Below are 24,381 nucleotides of genomic sequence, written 5' to 3'. Positions count from 1 at the left end.
TTCCAGAGGACCTAAGGTTAGATTTCAGGACCCAGATTTAGCTCCCAGCTCCTGTATCCAACAGCTCCCAACCACCTGTAACTCTAGTTTTTTAAGCATCTGGTGCCTTCTGGCTTCTGAAGTCATCTGCTCACAGGAAGTGAAATATACATACACTCAGGCACACATATATACTCATAAACTGAATATGGCTGTGGATTATTACTGCAAAGTTTTAATAAGTGGGAAGATATGTATTTTAGACAACCAATGAAATTGGGAATATCAAGCTAAGAATTTTGATAAAAGTCTCAAAATGCAAAGTGTGGAGAGTAGGGTAGGACAAAGGAGAACCTGGAGACCCGACTGAAGGAAATCTGACTCAGAAGCTGGTGAGATGGTGCAGTGATTAAAGCTTCCATGACCTGACGTGGTAGAAGAAGAAAACTGACTCTTGCAAGTTGTTCTCTGACCTCCACGAGCATGCTGTGACACACAGGCATTCACACACATGACATGAAAAATTTAAAAAAAAAATGTTTAAAGAAAGAAAGAAAATCTGACCCAGAATACATCTCTATCAACCATTTTGTAACAACAGAAAGCTAGGCACACAATATTTTGAATTATACCTTTGTGAAAGAATTTCTATGAAGAGAAACTTTGAAGGAAGTGGAAGGTTCTATTACATGTTATATAAACCTTATCAGGTTTCTGTCTTGACTTTCAGCTGTTTTGTCTCTTTTCAGGCAGGATACCTTGAGTCCTGGTTTATCTCTGACTATGTATATGAGGTTCCTTGAACTCCTCCCGATCCTCCTCCCCACCTCCCAAGTGCTGGGATTACAGGTGTGTTCCACCATGCCCCTCTTTTTTTTTTTCTGTTTTTGTTTTTGTTTTTTCTATCAGTTTCTTAGGAAGGATCTTACTTTGACAGACCTAACTCAAACTTGCAGTGACCCTCCAGCTGCCACCTCCCATGTGTGGGGAATAAGGGAGTTACCCACCCCAGCTGCTTCTTCAGCTTTCCTAGCACCTTGCCTCCTCCTTTGCCATGAGGTCATAAAATAACATCCTAAACAAGAAAAGGCTTCAATGCTGTAGTTTCCTTGTATTCTACTTCAATCCACGACTTCTTCCAAAGGGCACTGGTAACTAATGCTAGAGTTTCTGCTCTTCTAGAGTGGATTCAGCATTCCAGACTGGGATGAGAGAAAATCCTTAGGTATCTGAAAGTTATACCCACCCAAAAGATGAGGTGTCTGACTGCAAAGTAAGGTTAAGGTCATGCCTTCACAAAGTCCATTGTTGGGGGGAAAAACAACAACCACCCCCACAGTACTGTTAACATCTCTTGCTTTTCTGGACTAAGACAAATTGTGGGTTACAATAATTTAGTGCCAGTTAATGCAGGTTGTTGGCACATAATCAGCCCAGCACCAGAGAGATGGAGGCAGAAGGACCTTGAGTTTGAGGTTAGGCTAAATGTACATTGAGTTCCAGACCAGCCTGAGCTATGTGGTAAGCCCCTGTCCCATCTCAAAAGAGTAAAATATACATGTAAAAACAAGTTTAATCCCATTTTGTGAATTTAAATACCTAACTTATGTATATCAGATCAAAATGTAAAGATAAAATTGCAGCTATTTATTAAACCTGCAATAAATTTATTGCTATGCACTAACTTGCACTTGATTGAGTTTTGCTTAATGTTTGTATTATTGTTTAAAATAGTACTATTGTATTAAAAACAGCCAAATATCCAAAAGAATTTGTAAATTGTGATATAGTCCTGAAGTAAACTATGACAAAAACTTAAATATATTGTCAACAACACTATAATATAAATGAATCTCAAAAATACATTTAATGAAAGAAGACAGACACAAAATTCAATCCCAAGCCAGACATGGAGGCTCGTGCCTGTGAATCATGTAGCCCAGACTAGCCTCCAATTCACTCTGTAGCTGAGGGTAACCTTGAGCTCATCCCCTGCCTCCACCTCAGACGTACTGAGATTATAGGTGTTTGCCATCAGGCCCTGTGCCCTTTTAAAGATTTATTTTGATTTGTATGTGTCCATGTGTATGTCTGCATTGGTGTGTGCACACGTGGCAGTGCCTGCAGAGCTCAGAGCAACAGATCCCCTTGGAACTAAAGTCAACAGTTAGAAGCCATACAGCATGGGGGCTAGAAACCAAACGGGTCCTCTCAAAAGTAGTATGGACTCAGAATCATCTCCCCAGCCCAACCTCCACCCACACTTCTCACTTCTTTGAGACAGCTATCTCTCTAATTATAGCTTGCTTGGAATGTACAGAGCTCTGCCTGCTTCAGCCTCCATAGTGCTGGGATTAAAGGCATGTGCCACTATGCTTAGCACCACTATGCCCATTCTCTACGGGGCTGGGGAATCACCCTACCAATAGCCATATCCCAAGCCTTTCACATCTTAATTCTTAACATTTCTACTAGATACTTAAGCACACAAATCATGTTATGCAGTTTGGTATGCTACATAGCAAAAACTGATATTCACAGATGTGGACCACAAAATTATACATATGCTATGCCACGGACTGGGATTTCTTACGGGGTCCCTTGTTTCGCGGGACAGAGGGGTTCTGGCCAGGTGTGCACGGGATTCGGCTTTGACAAACAGACTAGACACGAATGGTATAAGGTCTGAGTGTATTTTTCAAATATGGAGTCAGGTTTATATAGTCGATACAGAAGGGTTTGAAAGATTCAGGTGGTACAATGGTCAAGAGACATCAAAACTAGGTGCAGGTACATCGCCCTTCGTTAGGAACACGAGTCAGCAGCAAAGTAAATACATGTTAATTTAGCAGGAACTAAACAGGGATTACAATCTGAAAGAAAGCTAGCTCTGACTAAGGTGATCTTGGTTTAGAAGCCAGGTGCAGATCTTCTTCAGTTTGTTGTTTTGGTTACAGACTGGGTGGGCCTAAGTAAGTTCCTCAACTATGCTATTTTTCTGGGCTAGTGGAGGTTAGTCCCAGGGAACACTTGTTAAGCTAGTTCCTAGGAGTGATTCCGCTGCAAATCTAATATGGCCTGCCTTATGTTGACTAAGAATGAGAATTTCACCTGATCTTGCCCTGGGATAGTGCTCTCATTTCTTTAAGCTTTAATGCCCTACCCACAATGCTGGAGGCAATTAGTTTGAATGGCTTAAGATTCCTAGTCAGGGTTTGACTAGGACTTTGGAACATTGGTGAAGGTCAGAAAGCAATGTCCGAATTTTCTCTTGCTAGCTGTAAAGAAATGATATCTTGGTGAGTTCCTAGCACACAAGTGCGAGGACATATCTGGGCTACCTCTGAGTTTGGGGTGCCAGGCGACAATGCGGAGGCAGGAGAAGTTTACACCTCAAATACTGCCATCATGCAAAGTGTGCGTGGCAATACTACTTACATTTTAGTTGCAGGGAGCCTTGCCCAGGGCCTCCCAAGCATACCTCTGCCATACTGTTTAGCAAGTGCCTCTCCAACAAATTCTAGCAACGGGATATTTAATACAGACACAAAAAGACCTTATCCCAACACAGCATTTCCATTTTCAATGTAATCTATGTTTTACGATGTCTCATTCTTAAATATATCCCCAGCTGATAGTAGTAGTTTCAAACTGTGACTCGTGATTCATTGGTGTATTTTTACAATCAATTTAGTGCATCAGGATCAAAAATTATACTAAAAATGAAAGAGAACAAAAAAATGGAAAACATCAGAGTCACTCTAGGGGCCTTGATCTAATTTATTTTTTCTGCCAATTAAAGAATTAAAATGTGGGACTGGAGAGATGGCTCAGTGGTTAAGAGCACTGACTGCTTTTCCAGAGGTCCTGAGCTCAATTCCCAGCAACCACATGGTGGCTCACAACCATCTGTAATGGGATATGATGCCCTCTTCTGGTGTGTCTGAAGACAGTGACTGTGTACTCACAGCCTTACTTTCCATATCCAAAAATGGAAATTGTAGTGTGTGTATGTCCTTTGCAATATTATTCTGAATTTTATTCATTATTGATATTGTTACTGCTAGGATAGTTTATACAATGGCTTTTAAGCTATAAGGATGAGTTTTGGGAGAGCGGCTTTGAGACAGAGTTTCTCTGTATAGTCTTAGTTGTCCTGGAACTTGCTTTGTAGACCAGGCCAGCTTCAAACTAAGAACTCAGAGATCAACCTGCCTCTGCCCCCCCAAGTGCTGTGATTAAAGGAGTATATATACCATCAGCTCCTGGCTATGAGGATGGATTTTAAATATTAATTTCAAATACCTTTGTAATGTTTGGTGTAATGTAAGTGTAAACTGGGGGCTGAAGATATGACTCAGTGGTTAAGAGCAATGGCAGAAACCTGTGTTTGATGTCCAGAACTTACGTGGCAGCTCACAACTGCCTGTAACTTCCTGTCCAGGAGTTCTGACCCTTTTTTCTGTCCTCTGTAGGAACCAGGCATATGTATGATGCATAGAAATGTGTGCAAGCAAAACATCCATAACACTTAAAATTTTAAAATGAATAATAATAGGCATAGTGGTACAGATCTTTAACCCCAGTGTTCAGGAGGTTGAGGCAGATATATCTCTGTGAGTTCTAGAACAGAGTGGTCTATATAACAACTTTTGGTCCAAGTTCTGTTCCAGCCATGACTATATGGTGAAACCCAGGAGAGGTGGGGGAGGGAGATGGGATAGGGAGGAGAGGGAGAAGGAGAGAGAGAGAGAAGCTTGTGACTTGGATCTGGACACCTGACTGGGATAGCAAAGGAATGAAGAAAGAACAGTAATGCTAAAGAAATGATATACACAAAGACACGGAAGAGCTGGGCTCGGGTGGGCTGTGCTCAGTCTGATGAATCAGTATCAACTACCTCAACAGTTCTGCACCTCAGTGTGCGTGGGGTAGGGAAGGAGGGACAGCTAATCTCTGTAGGAAAGCAGGAAGAAGGGAGAAGGCAGCTACAGTTTCTAGGTTTCCTATACACTGATTAATCATCCATAGATACTTGTACCTGGGCAAGGAAGAAGACTGCCAACTTCCTATGAGTCTGAGGCCTTGGTCCTTAGAATGGCTGTGTACTCACTCAGAGTGTCACTCACTTGACATCCTCCACCCCTACAGAGAGGAGCTATAGAGATGGCTCACCAGATAAAAATGCTTACAGCTCTTGCAGCAGACCCAAATTTGGTTCCCAGCACCCACAAGTTTCATCACAACCATCTGAGAACTCTAGTTAGTTCAGTGATTCTCAACCTTCCTAATGCTGTGACTTTTTAAAGCACTTCCTCATGTTGTAGTAATCCCCAACCATAAAATTATCTTGTTGGTACTTCAAAATTGTAATTTTTATTTTTATTTTTTATTTTTTTGGTTTTTCAAGACAGGGTTTCTCTGTATAGCTCTGGCTGTCCTGGAACTCACTCTGTAGACCAGGCTGACCTCGAATTCAGAAATCTGCCTGTCTCTGCCTCCCAAGTGCTGGGATTAAAGGTGTGCGCCACCACCGCCCAGTGTAATTTTTCTACTGTTGAGTTGTAATGTAAATATCTGATATGCAGGATATCTGATATGTGACCGACTCCCAAAAGGGTTGTGACCCACAGGTCACAGTGAACCTATGCTTTAGTTCCAGAGGGTCCAGTGCCCTCTGCTGGCCTCTCTGCATGCACATGCTACACTTCCACTCCTGCCCACATTTGCACATGCACATAAATAAAGATAAATCTCTTTTAGAAAGCATAGGAAGTAGCACCTGGAATATACATGGATTTAGAAAGGGTCACATGAGAACCCGGCAAGGTATTCATTTGCAAGCCATAAGGAGGCCTCACCTGGAACCAACCTTGCTGGCCTCATAACCTTATATTCTAGCTTTCCAAACTAGCTTTACAAACTGTTTTGTATCATACACCATAACAACATTCCTCAAGATACAGATAAAGACATTATCTGCTCGTACCATCTTACTATTTCCCATAAGTCATTCTAGTGCTTCTCAAACGTTCTCTTGTAACAGCTCATCGGGTAGAGGCTCAGCAGGTAAGCCTGACTATCTGAATTCCATCCTGGGATCCCACGAGGTGGCAGAGGAGAAGCAGTTCCTAAGTGATGTTCTAGCCTCTACATAGGCATGGTCTGTGCACTTTCACACACACACACACACACACACACACACACAGTAATGCTACCTTTACCTCCCAAGTGTCGGGATTAAAGGAGTGCACCACGATGCCTGGGAAAATGTATATGTTTTCTCTCCTACAGTATAGTATTATGACCTCAAAAACAGGAATCATGCTTTTTAAATTTGTCTTCCTCTCACTGTGCTCAAAACAGTATGCTTAGCTCCTCGGTTATGTATTTTGCAATGACTATTTAGAAACTGAAGTAGTAAAATTGCCTTATTAGTTAATAGTATTGGGTAAAAGTATGACTTTGTAATTGTCTTTACCACAGGTTATGTATTTTAAGGAGATAGAGGTAGGAAATTGACAAAGGATGAGTTGTAGGACCATGCCCCAGCGGAATCCTAAACACGAGTGAAACATCTCCTCAGTTATTCCCATCTCTCCTCGCTGCAGCCTCCTGGCAAGGCCTCTGGGTGGTCTCCTTGAGAATTTTAACCAGCTACCGGCTATACACTAGTGTCCCATGGCCACCCTGCAGAACATCTTAGACTTCAGCCTTGCTGATGTGCAAGAGAAATTTTCCCACAATGGTATCACGATTGAATATCTCAGGAATGTAACAGTTATTCAGCTTCAGGGTATTCAAAGAAAAACGTGTCAGGTTCTCTCTTGCAAGGTTGGCCCTGTCAGAGGGAAAGCTAAACATTCAAGGATTCCAAAATGAATATAAATCTGTGGAGAGTGTCTTGAATGACATTCCTCTTTAACTTAGTCTGGCTGCCTTGTGAGTTTCCGCAGTTAGTAATGACTATGTTATTCTTACGCATTCAAACTTGGAATCACATCTGCAAGATTTTAGAAAGCCTAGATTATATAGTCTAGTAACACTTGAAAAAGATATGGTAGAATGGTTATCAAACCACGTGTTTGTCTTATAAAAAAGGAATTACTTGTGATAGCTAGTTTTATGTCAACTTCAGATTTCAGTGTTGTCTTAGTTAGGGTTTTTATTGCTGTGAGGAGATACCATGACCATGGCAACTCCTATAATAGAAAACATCTAACTGGGACTTGCTCACACTTTAGAGCATAGTCCATTGTCAGCATGATGGAAAGCATGGTGGGACAAAGACAGACATGGTGCTGGAGAGGGAGCTGAGAGTTGTACATCAGGATCAGGCAGACAGCAAGAAGAAAATGCATCATTGAACCTCAAAGCCTGCTCCGAGTGGCATATATCATCCAACAATGTCACACGTACTTCAACAAGGCTATGTGCCACTCTCTGAGCGTATGAGGCCATTTTATTTCAAACCATCACAAAAGTGGTCTACTGTCCAGTTACCCAATGAAAGACTAGTATAGGAGTTGCTTTGAAGTTATAGATACAGCTAACATTCACAGTTATTTGACTATTAAATAAGTAAGATTATCCTTGATCCTCTGAGTGGGCCTCATTCAATCAGATAAAAGGCCTAAAACAAAACTACAACCTCTCCTGCCCCAGACATTACAACCAACCAATATTCTCTAACTATTTTGGATTTGCCAACCTGTACTTTTATGTGAGCCACTTCCTTGAAATAAATCTTTTAATATAACAAACCAAGTATGGTGGAGGCACACACTTGCAATCTCAACACTAGAGAAGTGGAGGCAGGAGAAGGTCATACTTGGCTACATAGTAACTTTGAAGCCATCCTGAGCTACTTTAAAAAAAAAAAAAATCATTGCTGGTCTTGATGGCCCATGCCTTTAATTCCAACATTCAGGAGGGAAGGGCAGGTGAATCTCTGAGTTCAAGACCAGTCTTGTCTACATAGCCAGTTCCAGAACAACAAGGACTACCCAGAGAAACCCTGTCTTGAAACAATCACTCATCAATCAATAAAATGAACCCACTATGTATATCACCTCCTGCTTCTGTTTTTTTTTCTGTAGAATTCTCACCATTACAAACCACTATTAGCTGTATGTACCATTTGTCTTGGCCTATAGGCTGTTGCTATAATGGAATTCATGAGATTGGATAATTATAAAGACTTTTACTTGAGGGCTGGCGAGATAACTCAGTGGGCAAGCCTGGTGACCTGAGTTCAGTCCCCAGACCCCACCTGGTGAAAGGCACCAACTCCCACAAGTGCTCTTACCTACTGAGCCATCTCACCAGCCCTTAAATGTCTTATAATATTTTGTTGAAAACTGGATATTTTAGGTAATAATGAAAAACTGAACATTTTGAGTAATGAAGGAAGTCTTGAAAATTTTTCAAGTTTTCAAACATTTGCTTGTTCTAAATAACTTAACTGGCCAGGCGGTGATGGCACACGCCTTTAATCCCAGCACTTGGGAGGCAGAGGCAGGCGGATTTCTGAGTTCAAGGCCAGCCTGGTCTACAGAGTGAGTTCCAGGGCAGCCAGGGCTACACAGAGAAACCCTGTCTCAGAAAAAAAAAGAAAAAAAAAAAACCTAAATAACTTAAGTTAACCTTCTTTGTGCTGATAGAATACCTGAAGCTAGGCGTTATATATACTTAACAGAAATTTCTTTCTTTTTCTTTTTTTCTTTCTTTCTTTCTTTTTTTTTTTTTTTTTTTTTTTTTTTTTTTTTTTTTTTTTTTTTTTTTTTTTTTTTTTTTTTTTTTTTTGTTTTTGTTTTTGTTTCTCTGTGTAGCCTTGGCTGTCCTGGAACTCACTCTGTATGTAGACCAGGCTGGCCTTGAACTTAGAAGTCCGCCTGTCTCTGCCTCCCAAATGCTAGGATTAAAGGCGTGCGCCACCACTGCCAGCTTAGAAATTTATTTCTTAAAATTTGGGAAGGTGTAAAGATCAAGATCCAGCTCTGGAAAGAACTTCCTTGCCCCATGTATCGTGCTGTGGTGGCAATCATCATATGGTAGAAGAGCTAAAGGCAGCAGAAAAGGGGCCTGGGCTGAGGAGATGACTCTAGAAGACCTGAGGAGTTTGGTTCCCAGCACTCGCATAGGACAACCCATAACTGCCCATAACTCCAGCTCCAGGAGACCTAACAGCCTCGTCTGGCCTCCACGGGCATCCACACACTCATGTACAAACAACCTCATAAGCACACACATGAACACACAAATAAAATTTTAGAAATCAAAAGAAGGTCAAACTCTGCCTTTTGTAACGACCCTACTCCAATGACAACAAACTCCCTTTTGCAAACATGGAACAAAACTATAATGTTGTTATGTGATGTTTGTATTTATTTGCCAGTTTTTATGATATGGTTTATCTTTAAAAATAAGTAAAAATGGTAACACACAAGGGTAGAGCGCTCATAGTTAAAAACACTCTTGCCAGTTCTTTGTCCACCAGGAGGACCACTAGTTAGAGACCACCCTGAACTACATGGTAAGATACTATCTCAAAGGAAACAAAAACAAGGGCAGAGTGATTGCCTAACTGCAGAAAGCCCTGGGTTTGATCCCCAGCACCATGGAATATACTGAACTTGGTCATGCAAGCCTATAATACTAGTAATTAGGCAGTAGAGGCAGGAGGATCAAAAGTCAAGATCATCCTCAGCTATGTAATGAGTTCAAACTTAGCTTGAGATTCATTAGACGGTGACTCAAACAAGCCTGGTATGGTGGTGTGTGCTTTTAATCCCACCACTTGGGAGACAAAAAAAAAAGCATGTAGATTTCTGTGAGTTCCATGCCAGCCTGGCCCATGTAAGTGTTCCAAGATATTCAGAGCTACGTAATAGAGAAACTCTGTCTCAAAAAGGCAAAACAAATAAAAACCCTCTTAAAACTGTTACAATTACAGGACAGCCAGGGTTACACAGAGAAACCCTGTCTTGAAACCCCACCCCACCCCCCAAAAAAACCCTGTTACAATTAAATAGCCACACAATTTTGGAGGGCATTCAAACCACAATACTAGTGCTGTTGTTTCTGATTCCCATGTGGTGTGTGGCCACTGAAACACCTGTTCAGCCCTTTGCTCTGTTTCATCTTGGAAACATTCAGCCACTGTTCTGCAGGCTGGTTGTCTGAATTTTCTCTCTATGTGTATGCAGATTAGTATTCAGCCACAAACTAATTCAATCGCCATACACTTTGAGCCAGCAAGAGTTCTGTGTTCTACTAATGGATCCATGTGTGCACCGAAGAGTGAATTGAAAATCCCATTTGTTGGTACTGTTTTTTATGTCTTCCTACCCTCTTATGCCTCCTCTCATTGTTTGTGTGATTAGGCATTAGCAGCATATAATATTCAGGTGAATTGACTTACACAGGTCTTTGTGGAATGAGCTCATGGCTTCTCATCTACTTGGGATACATAAGAGAGTTTATAAAGGCCTCTATGACTGTGTCACTCTTGAGAATTTCTTTTCATCTTGTGTGTGTGATATACATATTAGTGCATGCTCCTGTACATATCAGGGAGTGTTTGTGGACATGTATACATGTGAGTGTTGATGTCACCACTTGTTCTCTACCTTATTTTTTTGAGAAAGGGTCTTTCACTGAATCTAGAGCTTGAAGATTCAGCTAGATTAGCTGGCCAGCAAGTTCCAGGGATCCTCCTGTCTCTGCTTTCCCAGCATGGGGATTCAGGTGTGTGCAGTCATGCCCAGTTTTAGTTTATTCTTTTTACAGGAATGCTAATGATCTAATTCTGGCCCTCAGGTTTGTACATTGTCTTAGTTAGTTAGTGTTTCTTTGCCATGACACCATGACCAAAGCAGCTCTTTTTTTTTTAAACCAAATTCACATTTTTTTAAAGAGTTATTTATTATTATATCTAAGTACACTGTAGCTGTCTTCAGATTCACCAGAAGAGGGCGTCAAGATCTCATTACAGATGGTTGTGAGCCACCATTTGGTTGCTGGGATTTGAACTCAGGACCTTTGGAAGAACAATCAGTGCTCTTAACTGCTGAACCATCTCTTCAGCCCCCAAGGCAACTCTTATAAAGGACAACATGTTATTGGGCTGACTTACAGGTTCAGAGGTTCAGTCTATTATCAAGATGGGGGAAGAATGGCAACATGAAGGCAGACTTGGTACTGGAAGAGCCAAGATTTCTACATCTTGATCCCAAAGGCAACCAGGAGGAGACTGTCTTCTGCAGGCAGTTGGGGGAGGGTCTCTTTCACACTGGGTGGAGCTTGAGCAATAAGAGACCTTAAAGCCCGGGCTGGAGAGATGGCTCAGAGGTTAGGAGCACTGACTGTTCTTCTGAAGGTCCTGAGTTCAAATCCCACAACCACATGGTGGCTCACAACCATCTGTAATGAGATCTGATGTCCTTTTCTGGGGTGTTTGAAGACAGCTACAATGTACTTATATATAATAAATAAATAAATCTTTTTTTTTTTTTTTAAAGAGACCTCAAAGCCCACCTACATAGTGATACACTTCTTCCCACAAGGCCACACCTCCTAATAGTGCCACTCCTCCTAGTAGTGCCACTTCCCATGGGCCAAGCATTCAAACCACATGAGTCTATGGGTCTGTTTGAACCACCACACATATCAAGCCCTTTACTGACTGAGCCGTCAAACCATCTCTCTCATTTGGAGAACTTCAGTCCTAGTTCACCAGTCACTTGCTTACTTTGTAGTAGCAGGAAGTCTATTTGTTTTTATATTCCTACATAGTTGAACTTAGAGGTGCCTATAGAGTCTGTATAGAAATTCCCAGTAGCTAAACCAATCTGAGATTCAGTGCTTTGCATGAATAAGCAGTTTATGGTAGGTCTTTAATTTCATTTCCAAAGTGACAAATAATTGTTTTCAAAGCAAGGTGTTGGGCTTTTCTTTCGTTTGTTTTTTAAATTTACTCATATGAATGTGTCTATGTGAGTGTATGTATGTGGGTGCCTCTGGAGGCTGGTGAGGGTACTGGGTGCCCAGAGCTGGAGTTACCAGCAGTTGTGAGCTGCTCAACATGGGTACTACCAACCAACTTAGGTCAACTAAAAGAACTGCTCCTGTGGGCTCAGCTGTATCTCCAGCTTGTGTTGTTTTGTTTTTTACTTATTTGTGTATTTTTCTTTTTTAATTTGTGTGTGTGCATGTGTGTGTGTAAGAGAGATAGAGAGAAAGGGGGGTGGGAGAGGGAGAGACATAGAGACACAGAGTGTTTGTCAGTTCTTTTCTACCATGTGGGCTTCAGGAATTGAACTGGAGTTGTAGGGCTTGGTGCCAGGTAGCCTCTTGCTGGCCAAATAATCATTTTAATAGGATTTGTTCGCTGTGTTTATATTGAGGTAGGCCATGCCATCTCTTCGTTTGGAAGTAAAGCTTCACTTCCAAAGTTTATCTTTAGTAAAATATCCTGAGGATTACCTCTGGAGTCTTGGAAATAATTTGTCATATCTGCTCTCTGTGCTTACATGATTCGGCTCCCAAGAACAATATGTCTTAAAGCAGTAATCAGTAAAGGTCGGGATACAGGGTAGGGTACGACTCCTGTTAGAGAGGGTGCCCCTCGCGCTGGGTACAGGTGAGGCTTCCTGTCTCTGAATTTTGGAGCGGTTTCAACTTTCCTTGGTGGCTGACTCGGCACCTTTTTCTTTTAATTTCAGATTTCAGCTCAGTTACTTATGGCTTCCCCTAAAATTGCTTCTCTCTCTTGGGGACAAATGAAAGTGCAAGGCTCTACCTTAACCTATAAGGATTGCAAAGTATGGCCAGGAGGCAGTCGGGCTTGGGACTGGAGAGAAACAGGAACTGAGGTAAGACTCCAGTGACTAGATTGGTTGACACTGCAGGCAGCTGACCAAATGACTTCCAACATCCTAGCCAGCCATGTCACTCTCCCTCCCTCTTCCTTGCCAAATGTATGTATCACCATTCAAGTAACCCCTTTGAAGTGCATGATGGAAGTCAGGCTGGAGAGATGGCTATTCTTGTAGAGGACCTGGATTTGATCCCCAGCACTCACATGGCAGCTCACGCTCATCTGTAACTTCAGCTTCAGAGTATCTAACACTCTTCTAGCCTCCTCCAGCATCAGGCATGTGCATGATGCAACAGACATACATGTAGGCAAGACACCTATACACACAAAATAAACTACACATGCAATATAATGGAACCATGGGGCTGGAGAGTTGACTCAGCAGTTAAGAGCACTGGCTGCTCTTTCAAAATACTTGGGTTCAATTCCCAGCACCCACATGGCAGCTCACGACTGTCTGTAACTCCAGTTCCAGGAGATCTGATACCCTCTTACACACATATAAGCGGGCAGAACATAAATGTACATAAAAAAAAATAAATCATTTTAAAAAATATATAATGGACCCAAAATTCAATTCATATTCATAGGTTTGTACAGTTACTATTATATTAATTCCAATATATATTTGTTGCCCCCAAAGCACCCCCACAACCATGAGTGTTTTCTCCATCTCACACCTCCAGCTCCTGGCAAAACTGATTCTTTATTAAATGCCACACTTTTACTACTTCTTTTCTTTTTTGTTTGTTTGTTTATTTGGTTTTTGGTTTTTGGATTTTCAAGATAGGGTTTCTCTGTGTAGCCCTGGCTGTCCTGGGACTCAGTCTGTAAACCAGGCTGGCCTCAAACTCACAGAGATCATCTGCCTCTGCGTCCCAAACTCTGGAATTAAAGGCATACACCACCACCACCTGGTTAAATTCCTCAGTTTTAAATAAATGTCATGTTTTGAAAAAAATCACAGAATTTAGCAAGTTTTTGGATTTTTTCTTATTACTCCTCTCTCTCTCTCTCTCTCTCTCTCTCTCTCTCTCTCTCTTTCTCTCTCTCTCTTTCTCTCTCTCTCTCTTTCTCTCTCTCAGTTTTTTTCAAGACAGGGTTTCTTGTGTTGCCCTGGCTGTCCTGGAACTCACTGTGTAGACCAGGCTGGCCTCAAACTCAGAAATCCGCCTGCCTCTGCCTCCCAAGTGCTGGGATTAAAGGCGTGCGCCACCACCGCCCAGCTATTCTTCTCATATATTACACCCTGACTGCAGTTTTGCCTCCCTCCCCTACCCCTAGCCTCTCCTTTCCCTGCCACCTCCCCCCTTCTTCATATCTAGGACCGTCAGCCTCCCCTCAGATTAGCGCACGCTCCACGGGGACATCAACCAAACACTACATAACAGACTACAGAAGACCAGACACATACCATCACATCAAGGCTGGACAAGGCAACCCTTTAGAAGGAAAAGGGTCCCATGAGAATACCAAGCTACTCAGCCTTAACATATATGCAGCGGACCTAGGTCAGACCCTTATAGGCTCTGGTCAGTTGATTCTGTGGGCCTTGTTCTCATGCATGGTGTCTCTATGACCCCTCCCTCTGGTTCCTCTGATCCTCCTCCTCCCTCCAACACAGGACTCCCTGGGCTTGCCTAATGTTTTGTTGTTGGGAATTTAGTCCTTAAGGAACAAAATTCTAGGCCAGATCCAGCCATGCACCTTGAGGTAAGAGGTGGACATTTCAAGATCCTGATGTGTGGGCCTCATCAACCCTGTATCATAGATGCAGGATTTAGACCTGGTATGCTTTGGTTCTGAATCTTATGCGCTACCCCAGAGGACCTCCAAATTCCTGAGAGTGCTGGTCATAGGCAGGCAGGTAGCAGCAGACCATTTTCAACCTCCCCCAATTAGTAGAACCACAGGAAACTCAGGGCCACAGGGCCCTTGGCTATGATGTTGGAGGCCGAAATCACTGGAGAACTGTTACCAGAAGTTTCACAAGACTGTGGCAGGAAAGCAGTCAGTGCCCTGGTTGAGTAAGAGATCAGTCAAGAGGCTGTTCATTCAGGTGAGGGCAATGAGAACATAACTCAGACAGTATCTACAGGGGATAGATTCTAGCAACCCTTTAACTTTCACTCACAGAGTCTACTTTTAACACAGTGCAGCCAGCTAATGGTACTCCTATCCATTTACAAGCCTTTAATTTTAGCAGAAGGGAATAATTTTTTGAAAGCTTAATTTAGGCATATTTCCTTTTCAATTTGATTGTAAAATTTCTGAGCCACAAAGGATGAGATCCTCTTGTTGGTTGCTATAATGGGTAGTAGACACTGTTCTACAGTTAATAGCTTTCCCCTAAGCAAAGCAGCGAGCTTTACAACCCTGCGCTGTGTCATAAAAGCCTCTTAATAAAGAGCGGAATTGTGCTCCATGAGAGCCTTGGTAGTTGTCTTGAGGAATTGGAAGCCTAGAGGAGCTGAGGGCAGTTTGAAGATGTATGATAACAGTGTGAAGCTCCAACTCCAGGTTTCCACATGAAGCTGAGAGTAATTACTGCCAGTGCCTGGATCCAAAGTCTCCTGCTGTTAGGTTTTATTGCTCAGTTCAGGATACTGTGGGCCTGCAGGATAGCAGCAGCAGCAGCTGAATTCATCAGCACATGTGTCCACAGATCCAGCAACTCTGATCAGCTCTGATCAGCGATAGCTGGGTCTAGTCTGAATCTCCAGAAGATTATAGTTTTGTACTCCCTAGAGCCCTGCTCTGCATTTCTAGCAGTCAGCATAGTCTTGTTGCTTGACAGAACAGTGAAACAATGTGAACCCTGAGAGTCTAAGAATCACGGCTCTATTCAAAACAGTTTGCTAAATGAGGTAAATACCCAATTTTCAAATAAATGCATTTATTTGAAAAGCATTTAAGGAAAGTAAAGCTCTTCAACCCTAATCTGTAATGCTCTTAAAAAACATTCGCTGTGGTCATAGCTCAAAAAAAAATGTAAATTATTTAAACCATATTTATTAAGTTCAGGATGGATCTAGGATTGATAAATCACAGAGTGTGGGACTAAAAAGAGCATCTGATCCAATTCTCTTATAGTCTTTAATAAGTAGTTGTAGTCATGGGGCTAGAGAGTTGGCTCAGTGATTAAGAGCACTAAGAGCACTGGCTGCTGTTCCACAGGACCCAGGTTCAATTCCCAGCACCCACATGGCAGCTCACAACTGTCTGTACCTTCATGCCAGGGGATCTGACACCCTCACACACACATACATGCAGACAAAACACCAATACACATAAAATAAAAACTAAAGAAATCATTTAAAAATTATAAAACAATCATGTAGCTATGTCCCTGTTCAACTTTGCCTTTAAAAGTTTTTAAGTAATTTAAAAACATTACAAGCTTGGGCTGAAGAGATGTCTCAGGAGTTAAGAGCAGTTGTTTCTCTTTCAGAGGACCTGGTTTTGAGTCCCAATACCCACAAGGTGCCTCACAACTGTCTTAACTCCATTTCTAGAGGATCTAACAGCCCTTTCTGGCCTCCAGACACTAGGCAAGCATGTGGTACACAAATATTCATGTAGGCAAAGCACCTGCACACAAAAATTCATGAACATTTTAAGTCACAAATACTTTTAAATTTAATTTTTATTTTGTTTGTGTGCACAGGTGTCTTGCCTGCATGTATGTCTGTACACTACTTGCATGCAGTGTTCTCAGAGACCAGAAGAAAGCCCAGGATCTCCTGGGACTGGGAGTTACAGACAGTTGTGAGGCACCATGTGGGTGAGCCACCATGTGGGTGCTGGGACTCAAAACCAGCTCCTCCAGAAGAGAAACAAGTACTCTTGTTTGTCTGTTTTGAGACAGGGTCTCACTGTGTAGCCCTGGCTGTCCTGAAACTCAGTCTGTAGACCATGCTGGTGTCAAACTCACAGAGATCCAATTGCCTCTGCCTCCTGAGTTCTGGGATTAAATGTGTGTGCCTACTATGCCCAGGTGCAACAGTGCTCTTAACCACTAAGCTATCTCTCCAGACCATCAACTTAAATATCTTTTTTGTTTTGTTTTGTTTTGTTTGTGTTTTTCAAGACAGGGTTTCTCTGTATAGCCCTGGCTGTCCTGGAACTCACTCTGTAGACCACTCTGGAATCCACCTGCCTCTGCCTCCCAAGTGCTGGGATTAAAGGCTTGCGCCACCACCACCTGGCCTTTTTTTTTTTTTTTTTTTTTTTTTTTAAAGAAAACAATCTAGCCGGGTAGTGGAGGTGCTTGCCTTTAATCCTAGCACTTGAGAGGCAGAGACAGGAGAATTTCTGAGTTCGAGGCCAGCCTGGTCTACAGAGTGAGTTCCAGGACAGCCAGGGCTACACAGAGAAACCCTGTCTTGAAAAACCAAAAGAAGAAAACAATCTAACTGTCTTAATTTCTTCTGCTCTTTGCAGAGAACAGAAAAAATAGAGATCCTCTTCCAAGTCTGTCAGCTCTGTATTCTGTCCCAAGATAAAGATGTACTTTTGTGCCTGATGTTCTTTTCTATAGTTACAAGTTATGATTAAAATCAAAACCCTAGCAAATAGCATTATCTAACACACAGGCCTTATTTAAGTTTAGCTGTCCAAGAGTGTTGACATATGTATCATTAAATTGTTCCTTTTTATTGATGAGTAACAGTCCATCAGAAACTTGTAACAAATCAGTTTACTCACAGTTGATGATCATCAGTTACATTGTTCTCAACTGTAGGCAATTATGAATACAAATACTAGAACACTCACATGGAAGTATTGTGTGATGCCAAGTGTAGTGGCATCACACCTTTAATCCCAGCACTTGGGAGGCAGAGGAAGGAGGATCTCAGTGAGTTCCAGGCCAGCCTCGTCTACAGAGTGAGATCTAGGACAGCCAGAGCTACATAGTGAGACCCTGCCTTGAAAAGAAAAAAAAAAAAAGCTTTTGTGTAAACATGAGTTTCATTTCAAGATTTTAAAATAAACACTTAGGAGGCATAATAAGCCTACAGCTCCCAGGTTTATTTTCTTCAATTTTAATGAAGTTTTATTCTGCCTCCTCTCTCTTGGCCCTTTAGCTTCCCGGTGTAGGGAGAGGAGAGGCATGGAAAGAGATTTTCCTATGAAAGTAGGACTTATCCAGGCCAGTTACTGGGCTTAGCACAACTATGTTTAGTCATTATGGTTTGCTGGTTGGGATTTTGAGACAGGGTTTCTCTATGTAGCCCTGGCTGTCCTGGAACTCACTCTGTAGACCAGGCTAGCCTCAAACTCAGAAATCCGCCTGCCTCTGCCTCCCAAGTGCTGGGATTATGTTTCATTCTTTCAAGTTTCAAGGAGGTTGTTCTTTGGTTTCAGAACCCAGCTGGGCTCTTTATAGAGTTCATTTTAGCAGAACTTTAGAGAGTTCATTATAGCAGAAATACTGTGTGTCTGAGCTCAAATTCCAGTTCTACCACTTGACAGTTGTGTCATCCTAGTCAAGTTGTGTATTTTCCTGAGTATCAGCTTCCTTATCTATAGTATGACAATGGAGGCTTATGTGCTTACCTTTCTCTTTTTTCTTTTCATATCTTGTCTTTTATTGGTTTTTGTTTTGTTTTTGTTTTTGAGACAGAGTTTCTTTATCTTTCCCTACATCCCCAGCTGCAGGATTCTTAATTGTTCCCTAAATCGAAATCCTAGCATGGTGTGCAGTCGCTGTCTTCTCTGACCACACCTGTCACTCTGCTTGAGTCATACTGAATTCTTTACTTATAATTATGTGTGTATCTGTGTGTAAGTGTGTCCACGTGAGTGCATAGATCATAAGAAGGTATCAGATCTCCAGAAGCTGGAGTTACAGGCAGTTGTGAGCTGTCCAGTGTGCTGGGATTGATCCAGGTTCACAAGGAGGATACACTCTTGGCCCCTGAGACATCCCTTACTTGCTAATACTGCTCCTCATCCCACTGAAATTGCCTGCTGACTATTGTAACATATGCCTGTAATCCCAACACATCATAGCTAGAGACAAGAGGGCCAGGAGTTCAAAGACAGGCTATCAGGCTATCAACTGAGCTCAGTGCAAGTCAGAGCTACATGAGCTCTGCCCAAAATAGAGGGGCAGGGGCTAGAGAAGAGAAGGCAATCTTGTGTGTTTCCCATTACACTTGGAACTCCTTGAATGCAGCTCTTGTTTTGGAAATTGTTGGAAATTTTCTTGTTTCCATGCCCATCATATGAGACTGCTCAGCAGAAAGTAAACCTCAGTCAACAGTTCCAGAATGAACCCCATAAGGACGTCCCGGGGGGGGGGGGTGGCTGCTGAGAGGGCTGAGTAGTTAAGCATTTGCTGCTCTTATGGAAGATCTGGGGTTTAGTTTCCATCATCCACACGACGGCTCACAACTTCCTGTAACTCCAGCACGGGCGGATCAGATGCCCTCTTGCTGTCCTTCGTGGCCACCAGGCACACACATGCTGCACATGCATACATGAAGGCAAAACGCTAAAAATAAACATTTTTATTCTTTTTGGCATACATTTAAAATAACAAATTTTTTTTAAGAGTTGGGTTGTGAAGAAAGATTGGTACTTTTCTGCTCTCTCCTCCATATCCAGCATTCTCCTGGAGTGCAGCCAGCAGATGTAAAGGAAGTTGCAGAGAAGGGTGTACAGACTCTTGTGATTGGCAGAGGAATGAGTGAGGCCTTGAAGGTAGGTTCTGCTGTCTGCAACATTGCTGAGGACAGGCACTTGCCTCTCAGACCTTAGCTTTGCTCTATATTTCCTTAATATATTAATATAAATTAATATAAATTTCCTTAGAGTTCAGCTCTAAATATTATGAGAGCCTCTCTCATTTTGCTAAGCAGTACGTGGCCTAGAGTGAGTGAGACTGCGTACATTCCACTTTGTCAGTGCTGGGCTTTCCAAGTCTCAGTGCCCAACCCTGATTGTGTTCTTTCAACTATTTGTCACAAATACGTCCGTTCCAGAATTTCTCACCTTCTGAGGTTATCAGGTCAGGTCAGCCATGTGAATCAACAACCGGGATCACTCTGGGCAGTGCATTGTTCTGTAGCGTTATCACTGTGTGAACATCACAGAGTGCGCATGCGCAGAGCAGCGTAACCACACTTAAACATGGGGTCCATTTTGAGGTGAAAAAGCCACTGTAGTTGGTCCTTGAGCTCTTGGGCCTCTTGCCCCTATATCCTGAATGCTAAGATTACAAGTATGCACTATCACAAACAGTTCATGCCATGCCAGGGATTAACTCAGGGTTTCACGCATGCTCAGCAAGTACACCAGCTGGGCTCCATCTCCAGTTTATCAGTTCAGTTTAGTTTTGACTGGGTCTTCCTTTGTATCCCTGACTGGCCTGGGAATGGCTGTGATCCTCCTGCCTCTTCTTCCGTGTGCTGGAAGTAGACGAATCAGCTGCTGTGCGCAGCTCACTACTTTACATTTTGATAGTATATTTTATACTATTCCCTTTTGTTTTCTTTCAAGTAGTGTTTTTTGCTGCATTCTGAAAATAAATGTATATTTCATTTCATCTGTAAAATAGTATATTCTTACTGTAAAACATCCTAGAGTCAGTAAATAACTGGAATTAGAAAGATGAAGGAGCTCTTCCTTGCAGGCTCCACATAGAATTCATACTGCCCCAGCCCTTTGTCCACACCTCCATATATGTTCACACTGACATATATGCACGTATGCAGACTCAGCCCTGTCATGTTGTGGTGCTTTGAATGTGGTCGGCCCTGAGAGTGGCACCATGAGGAAGTGTGGCCTTGTTGGAAGAAGTGTGTCACTGTGGGGGTGGGCTTTAAAACCCTCCTCCTAGCTGCCTGGAAGTCAATCTTCCACTAGCAGTCTACAGATGAAGATGTAGAACTCTCAATTCCTTCTGCACCATGCCTGCCTGGATGCTGCCATGTTCCTGCCTTGCCAATACTGGACTGAACCTCTGAACCTGTAAGCCAGCCCCAATTAAATGTTGTCCTTTTAAGAGTAGCCTTGGCCATGGTGTCTGTTCACAGCAGTAAAATCTAACTAAGACAGAAGTTTGTCCGAGGGACTGGGGTATTGCTGTAATAGGCCTGACCATGCTTTTGTTTAGAAGAATGTGGATTTTAGGAGTTTGGATTTGGAAGGCAGTGCAATGCTTTAAGTTGGGCTTTAATAGGCCATCCTAGTAGGCATATGGAAGACTTTGTTGCTGAGAGTGATTTGAACTGTGCAGACCTAGCCCAAGTGCTTTAGTAGAGAAGAGTTTCAGTATGTGGCCTAGAGACTGTTTTGTGGTATTTTGGTATTTTGGTGAAGAATGTGGCTGCTTTTTGCCCTTAGTCTACTAAGGTAAAGAGATTTTATATCAATTGCATTGACAAAAGATGTCTCAAAAAAGCCTAGCAGGGTCCAGGTTCTCTGGTTAAGTCTCATGAAGAGTGTTTTTGAAGAAGTGTAGCAAGCTAAGAAATGAAAACTATAAAATGTATAGTTCAAGTAATAATAAAAGAGCACCAGGAAATTAAATGGAGCTGAATCCTGTGTTCAAAGAAGTAAAGAGAGTTAGGGAGTGGTGGTCTCAGGGCAAAATCCCACCCTGCTAAGCTTACTGTATGTGCTTGCAGTTGAACAAGGAATAGTTTGGATTTTTAATTTGGAATGAGCTACAATCCAGAAATGGAGTGCGCACTTGTGAAGGTTGGAAGACCCAGGCTTTTGATCCGAATCTTGAAGAACAGTGGCCATACAAAGCTTAGGCCCAGGCATGGTGGTACACACCTTTAATCCCAGGATACAAAGTCAAGCAAATCTCTGAGTTCAAGATTAATCTACAGAGCAAGTTCCAGGTCAGCCAAGCTTATGCGGTGAGGGAGTTGGAAAACAGAAAGCTGGTAATAGAATGGGGGGGCAGGAGGGGCAGGGGTGGGGGGGCTGAAGGGGGGCAGGGGTGGCTGTGTTCCAGCCCCAGGAAGCTGCAGAACTCAGCAGCTTCAGCCATGTGGCACTGGCTTTAGAGTCAAGAATAGAAGTGACTACTATGACAACTGATGCTGGTTAGCTGAAGCTAAGATATTAACAGTGAAGAAGAAACCAGTTCGCCACTGAGTTCGAGGCTCTGCCACACTGTCTCTTCTGTTCAATTCAGTGTATCTGGTTTTATGTTGAGGTCCTTGATTCACTTGGACTTGAGCTTTATGTAAGGTGATAAATATGGGTCTATTTTTATTTTTCTACATACAGATAGCCACTTAGAACAGCACCATTTATTGAAGATGTTTCTTTTTTCCATTGTGTATTTTTGGCTTCTTTGTCGAAGATCAAGTGTTTATAAGTGTATGGGCTTATTTCTGGGTCTTCAGTTCTATTCCACTGATCAACCTATCTGTCTCTGTACCAATACCATGAGGTTTTTATCACTATTGCTCTGTCGTACAGCTTGAGGTCAGGGATGGTGATTTCCCCTGAAGTTCTTTTATTGTTAAGAATTGTTATCACTATCCTGGTTTTTTTGTTTTTTCATATGAAGTTGAGAATTGCTCGTTCCATGTCTGTGAAGACCTGTGTTGGAATCTTGATGAGGATTGCATTGAACCTGTAGACTGCTTTTGGTAGGATGGCCATTTTTACTATGTTAATCCTACCAATCCATTGGCACAGGGAGAAATTTCCTAAACAGAACTCCAATGGCTCAGAACAATTGATAAATGGGACCTCCTGAAACTAAAAAGCTTCTGTAAGTCAAAGGACATAGTCAATAGTACAAATTGGCAACCTACAGGTTGGGAAAAAATCTTCACCAACCCCACATCTGATAGACGGCTAATATCCAAAATATATAAAGAACTAAAGAAGCTAACCTGCAAAAAACAAATAACATAATTTAAAAATGGGGTACAGAGCTAAACAGAGAAATCTCAACTGAGGATCTCAAATGGCAGAAAGGAACCTAAAGAAATGTTCAATATCCTTAGTCATCAGAGAAATGCAAATCAAAACAAACCTGAGATTCCACCTCACAGAATGGCTAAAATCAAAAACTCAGGTGACAGCAGATGTAAGAGAGGATGTGGAGAAAGAGGAACATTCTTCCATTGCTGGTGGGATTGCAGGCTGTTACAACCACTCTGGAAATCAGTCGGGTGGTTCCTCAGAAAACTGGAAATAGTTCTATTTGAAGACCCAGCTATACCATTACTGGGCATATAACCAAAAGATGCTCCAACATATAACACGTGCTACACTAGGCTCATAGCAGCCTTATTTATAATAGCCAGAAGCTGGGAACAACCCAGATGTCTCTCGATAGAAGAATGGATACAGAAAATGTGGTACATTTATACAATGGAGTACTACTCAGCTATTAAAAAATGACTTCATGAATTTTCTTAGGCAAATGGATGGAACTAGAAAATATCATCCTGAGTGAGATAACCCAGACCCAAAAGGACATACTTGGTATGTTCTCACTGATAAGTGGATATTAACCCAAAAGCTCAGAATACCTACAATACAACTCACAGACCATATGAAGCTCAAGAAGGATGACCAAAATGTGGATGCTTCAGTTCCACTTAGAAGGGGGAACAAAATAATCACTGGAGGTAGAGGGAGAGAGGGTCCTAGGCAGGAGAGAGGAGGGGAGGGGAAAAGAGGGGCAGGTTTAGGTATGGGAAGAGACAAAAGAGAGGTCCAGAGGGCCAGGAGAATGAATAGAAATATGTAGCAGTGGAGGACGGGAGCAGGGAGGGACCACTAGAAAGTCCTAGATGCCATGGGATACCTGCTGAGAAAAACTGCTATCAGGGAGTGGAACCACCCAAAGAGAAAGAATTGTGCCATAGTCACAAAGCAGAAAGGAATTGGAAAACTGAAGATCACTTTGACCTCAGACATGGAGATGCAGAGTTTGGAGTTTGCCCAGCTGGTTTCCTGTCTTGCTTTGGAGATTACAGTTAAATGATTGGATGAATCTCAGAAGAGACTTTGAACTTTGGACTTTTAACATTGCTGAGACTGCTATAGACTACGGGGACTTTGGAAGTTGGACTAAATGTATTTTTTATTATGCTATAGCTAGGTATAGCCCCCATAGACTCTTGTATTTGAACAAGCCTATGGGGGCCAGGGGAGTGTGGTAGTTTGAATATGCTTGGTTCAGAGATTGGCACTATTAGGAAGTGTGGCCTTGTTGGAGTAAGTATGGTCTTGTTGGAGGAAGTGTGTCACTGTAGGGACTCTGTGTGTCACTGGACAATGAGACTCTCCTCCTAACCACCTGGGAACTAGTCTTCTCCTAGCAGCCCTTAGATGAAGATGTAAACTTCTCTGCTTCTCCTGCACATGCCTACCTGGATGCTGCCATGTTCCCACCTTAATGATAATGGACTAAACCTCTGAACCTGTAAGCCAGCCCCACTTAAATGTTGTCCTTATAAGAGTTGCCTTGGCAGATTCATCTGGAACAACAAAAGACCCAGGATAGCCAAAACTATTCTCAACAATAAAGGAAC

At 42.3% G+C, this 24,381-nt stretch overlaps 1 protein-coding gene across 4 annotated transcripts in view; it reads left to right on the top strand.

Moving 5' to 3' along the window:
• Positions 1-24,381, top strand: part of Aamdc (adipogenesis associated Mth938 domain containing) — a 34,080-nt gene that overhangs the window by 4,115 nt on the left and 5,584 nt on the right. The window contains exons 2-4 of one of the 4 annotated variants that reach the window (XM_031387425.1): positions 729-828; positions 12,705-12,854; positions 19,472-19,567. In XM_031387425.1, the coding sequence (XP_031243285.1) occupies positions 763-828; positions 12,705-12,854; positions 19,472-19,567 (312 nt within the window). In that variant the 5' untranslated portion in view covers positions 729-762. The remainder of the gene's footprint in view (positions 1-728; positions 829-12,704; positions 12,855-19,471; positions 19,568-24,381) is intronic. The other 3 variants (XM_031387427.1, XM_031387426.1, XM_031387428.1) reach the window with 3 other exon arrangements.

Source organism: Mastomys coucha, unplaced genomic scaffold (assembly GCF_008632895.1).
Source record: "Mastomys coucha isolate ucsf_1 unplaced genomic scaffold, UCSF_Mcou_1 pScaffold21, whole genome shotgun sequence".
NCBI lineage: Eukaryota > Metazoa > Chordata > Mammalia > Rodentia > Muridae > Mastomys > Mastomys coucha.
The sequence above is the reverse complement of the archived record's forward strand: the minus strand, read 5'-3'. Positions and strand labels throughout refer to the sequence as shown.